This window comes from Amblyomma mixtum, chromosome 2 (genome assembly GCF_055824585.1).
Source record: "Amblyomma mixtum isolate Tamu chromosome 2, ASM5582458v1, whole genome shotgun sequence".
In the NCBI taxonomy this organism is placed as follows: Eukaryota; Metazoa; Arthropoda; class Arachnida; order Ixodida; family Ixodidae; genus Amblyomma; species Amblyomma mixtum.
Window position 1 is genome coordinate 31,538,840 of NC_143013.1, and position 4,077 is coordinate 31,542,916.

Sequence of the window (4,077 nt, forward strand, 5' to 3'; positions counted from 1 at the left end):
GAATCTACATAATATCACTGGCAGCTGTACGAGGGGGTACCCAAAAGAAACCGGACTTATTTTTGTTCAAACTTATTTGTTCACATTTTAAGCACAGACCTTCAGTCTCCTTCAAAGTATTCCCCACTTGCAATGATACGCTTGTCGAATGTTTCATTCCATTTTTCAAAACATTGTTTAAATTAATCTTCTGTGTTGCTTGACAGTGCCTCCGTTGTTTTTTCTTCGCCTCAGCAACATCAGCGAAACGCTTTCCATACACCTATTTTTTCATTCTAGGAAACAAAGAAAGTAGCACGGGGCAAGGTCGGGAGAGTATGAGGGTTGAGGAATAGGGGGGGTCATGCCATTTTTGGTCCAAAATTGTCGTAGAGACAGGGCTGTTTGAGCAGAGGCATTGCGATGATGGAAAAACCAGTCACCCGACTGCCACAAATCTGGCCGCTTCCACCGCACACTGTTGCCCAATCTTTTCAAAACATCCAAGTAGAAAGCCTGGCTAACTGTCTGACCCTGCGGAACAAATTCTCAATGGACGACTCCTCTCACGTCGAAAAAACTAATCAGCATTGTTTTGAGGTTTGGTTTCACCTGACGAGCTTTCTTGAGGCGAGGTGAATTTGAAGTTTTCCATTGGCATGATTGTTGCTTTGATTCAGGATTCGATTCAGGAACACTTGAGTTGTCCCCATAGCATCGTCCTTGTACGTCTTTCTTAATATTTCAAGAGTTTCCATTCAACTTTTTCCGAGCAAAAATCAGAATTTCACTGGCGCTCGCTGTTCACGAAAATCAGCCATTGCAAAAACGACATTCACACAAAACAGTCGTCACTCTAAAACTCTGCCTAAACTAGTCTGACCTCCTTCAACGACGGCACTCGGCTTACTGACTCTGGAATGTTCGTTCTATGCGCTCCTAGTGGCAAAACGCGGTACCACAGAAGCTTTGCCGCCCAAGAAATTTAGTCCGGTTTCTTTTGGGTACCCCCTCGTATTGTGCACGATTTTATACTGCAATGCACTGACCAATCCACAATTATGAAATAAATCAATTTCACAGCACTATAACAGTCCGAAAACCTGCAAAGCGCGTTCACCAACAAAGTTGCTTGCAGCATGTTACTGCCCACATTCTCACTTCCCTTAAATTATGCTGAAAAAGAAGAGGGATTTTATAGTTGTACGCCTGTATTATAGCACTCATGCAAGAGTTCAACAAACCAAGTACACGTGCAGGTTGTGAGCGAATGACAGGGAGGGGTCACGAAGAAGGGAGAGGCGACGTTCAAAATAAAACGTTTTTTTTTTTTTTTACGCGCTGCGTGTGGTTTTGGGAGAACACAGACGCCAGGCCTTCAGTTGCTGACGTGAGTCAGCTTTCAGTGAATTGGAGCGGACTTTTCTGAATGCCCTACTGTGAATTTGATCTTAGTCACTAGAGCCAAATATGAAAAAAAATTCAGGGGGCACTTTGGCTCTCTAAAGTGCTGCAAGGTGAAAGCGTTTCCTGGCCAGTTTGTTTTTATTTTTCATATTTTAATTTTTATTTTTTTTTTTGCTCCTTTCCTTGTTTTTAATTTTTATTTTCACATCATTTTTATTTTGTTTTTAGTTTTGTTTATTTTCTTATTTTTACTTTTTATTTTCCTTTTCCTGACTTTACTCCTTTTATTTTATTTATGAAGCCCATGCATACACATGCATACACTAGGGGTGGTATTCTCCCGGTGTCGCCTTTTGCGACATGTCGCAGTCGCACTTCGCTGATTGGCTCGAGCCGCGGTGACGGCGGCGTGACAACACGGATCCGCCTTCCTGCTACGTCGTCGTGACGTCGCCCCAATTTACTACGCTTAGTCGAACAACGGAATGCGCTGAAGCGATTCGCGCGGGCGACGGGCTACCGTTAGCGTACGAACGCAATCGGCAGTTGCGGCTTTTGCGCCCTTGGCGTGAAAGCATGGCGACGTCCATTCAAGCGAGAGCCGTCCGCTTCAGCCAATTCAGCAGTCCTTGCGATTCCGGTCGGCATGTTTACCGGCAACTACTGGTGTTGTTACTTTTCGCTATGACTTACCTTGCTTCGACGATAAAGTTTAAGCTGCAATTCAGCCTAGTTTTTTAGATACGCTCTCGATTCTGGAGCGCGCAAGCCTAATGGGACCTCCAGCTACACTGCTACCGTCTGCAACTGCCCGAAACGCAGCCGAAACCTAGCACAACCGTCCGGAACGAAAGAGAAATAGATTTGGAGCTTTTTCGCGGTGTTTTATAGACTTAAATGAAGTAAAGCGAGTTTATATTAAATTTGCAAATGTTTTTTTGAACATTAGACTTCATGTGATGGCAAATATTCTTGCTATAAAAGATACGAAACTACTGCTGCTAGTGGATCAGCAGTGGTAAATTGTCGCTTCTCGGAGTGAATGAACGCACCGCAGACGAAAGTGCCAGCGGCTTTTTCCGTTTCTTCGAGCATCTGTAAGCACTTTTTTAGGCCCCGCCCATATGCGACATGTCGCAAAAGGCGACACCGGCAGAATACCACCCCAGAGAGCCGCGTCTGTCGACACGGCTGCCGACGCGTCTGCTAACGACAGTATGAGGCATTAAAGGCTTTCGCCTTAATACTGACTACCACAACAGGGTGTAGCGGGATGTGCTTCTGTAAGCACGAACACCAAACGAGACACACCGCCGCTCAGCAGGCTTTAATCAACTCACACACTAATTACACAGGGCTGCCAGCAAATTGCAGTCAGTGGCTTGACAAATTTTTTGACAAATTAACATGACTTCTAGTAATTCCGCGAATAAAGACGCGTCACGACGCCCAGCAAGACTACTAACCAGTCACAGAGCAAAAAGCGCCACTTACGCTACAAAGCATATGTCATTTACTGGTGTTTTAATGGCCATGAACACCTTCGCAGTAACGGTGACAAGCTGTACGAGTTGGTTTTGGTTTGGTTTGGTTTATTAGGTTTTAACGTCCCAAAGCGACTGAGGCTATGAGAGACGCCGTAGTGAAGGGCTCCGGAAATTTCGACCACCTGGGGTTCTTTAACGTGCACTGACATCGCACAGCACACACGAGTTGGTTTTCGTAACATATTGATAGCTAACTTTGAAGTTTAAAGTCCGCGTTCAGAGTCCGCGTTCAGAGTCCGCGTTCAGAGTCCGCGTTCAGAGCCCGCGTTCAGAGCCCGCGTTTGGCGCGTCCAGTGTCGGCGTTCGCTTGGCTCTCAACAGGAATACCTTTCTTTGACCCCGCCGCGGTGGCTCAGTGGTTACGGCGCTCGGCTACTGACCCGAAAGACGCGCAATCGATCCCGGCCACGGCGGCCGAATTTCGATGGAGGCGAAATTCTAGAAGCCCGTGTACTGTGCGATGTCAGTGCACGGTGGTCGAAATTTGCGGAGCCCTTCACTACGGCGTCCCTCATAGCCTGAGTTGTTTTGGGAGGTTAAACTCCAATAAACCAAACCTTTCTTTGAGGCAAATATCGGACATCGGGCGACAAAGTTTACGTGACGCAAACCTAACGGCAAACACCGCCGCAGCCGGTGAATTCACCAAGCCAAGTACTGCTGCTACAGGGCGGAACAAGAACGTCGCTAGCGTTTAGCACAACCTTAACACATCAAATATATTCGTAGACGTTGTGGGCAGTGCCAGCGTCTACTGCAGTAAGCAGGAAACGCAATGTCAAAACGCTCACCATAATGCCCGAACGCCTTGCTGGCGTTCTTCTGGTGCATCCATAACACTGCAGACAAACCTGAAATAAACACACGACTTCATCAAAACTTCGACCGAAGCTTTCAACTCACAGAACAACTCACCAAGCAGCAGCGTTCGTTTTGACTGTCTTGACGCAAGTTTCTCACGCGCAGTCTTTTCAAAATCTGTCCGTCGGGTTCGGCGAGCCAGCAGACTGTCCTGACCAAGTTTCTCACGCGCAGTCTTTTCAAAATCTGTCCGTCGGGTTCGGCGAGCCAGCAGACTGTCCTGACCAATCAGTGGCGAGCTAGCACGTGGTAGTGCTCGCAATCCACTCCGGGAGCCAAAAGT

General features: G+C 47.0%; 1 protein-coding gene across 2 annotated transcripts in view; it reads right to left on the bottom strand.

Annotated features, from left to right (window-relative positions):
* Positions 1-4,032, bottom strand: part of LOC149358842 (protein regulator of cytokinesis 1-like) — a 30,619-nt gene extending 26,587 nt beyond the window's left edge. For both annotated transcript variants that reach the window (XM_089571008.1, XM_089571007.1), the window contains exons 1-2: positions 3,849-4,032; positions 3,725-3,784 (exon numbers count right to left, since the gene is read on the bottom strand). In XM_089571008.1, coding sequence (XP_089427134.1) covers positions 3,725-3,768 — 44 coding nt within the window. In that variant the 5' untranslated portion in view covers positions 3,769-3,784; positions 3,849-4,032. The remainder of the gene's footprint in view (positions 1-3,724; positions 3,785-3,848) is intronic.
* Between the last annotated feature and the right edge of the window lie 45 nt (positions 4,033-4,077).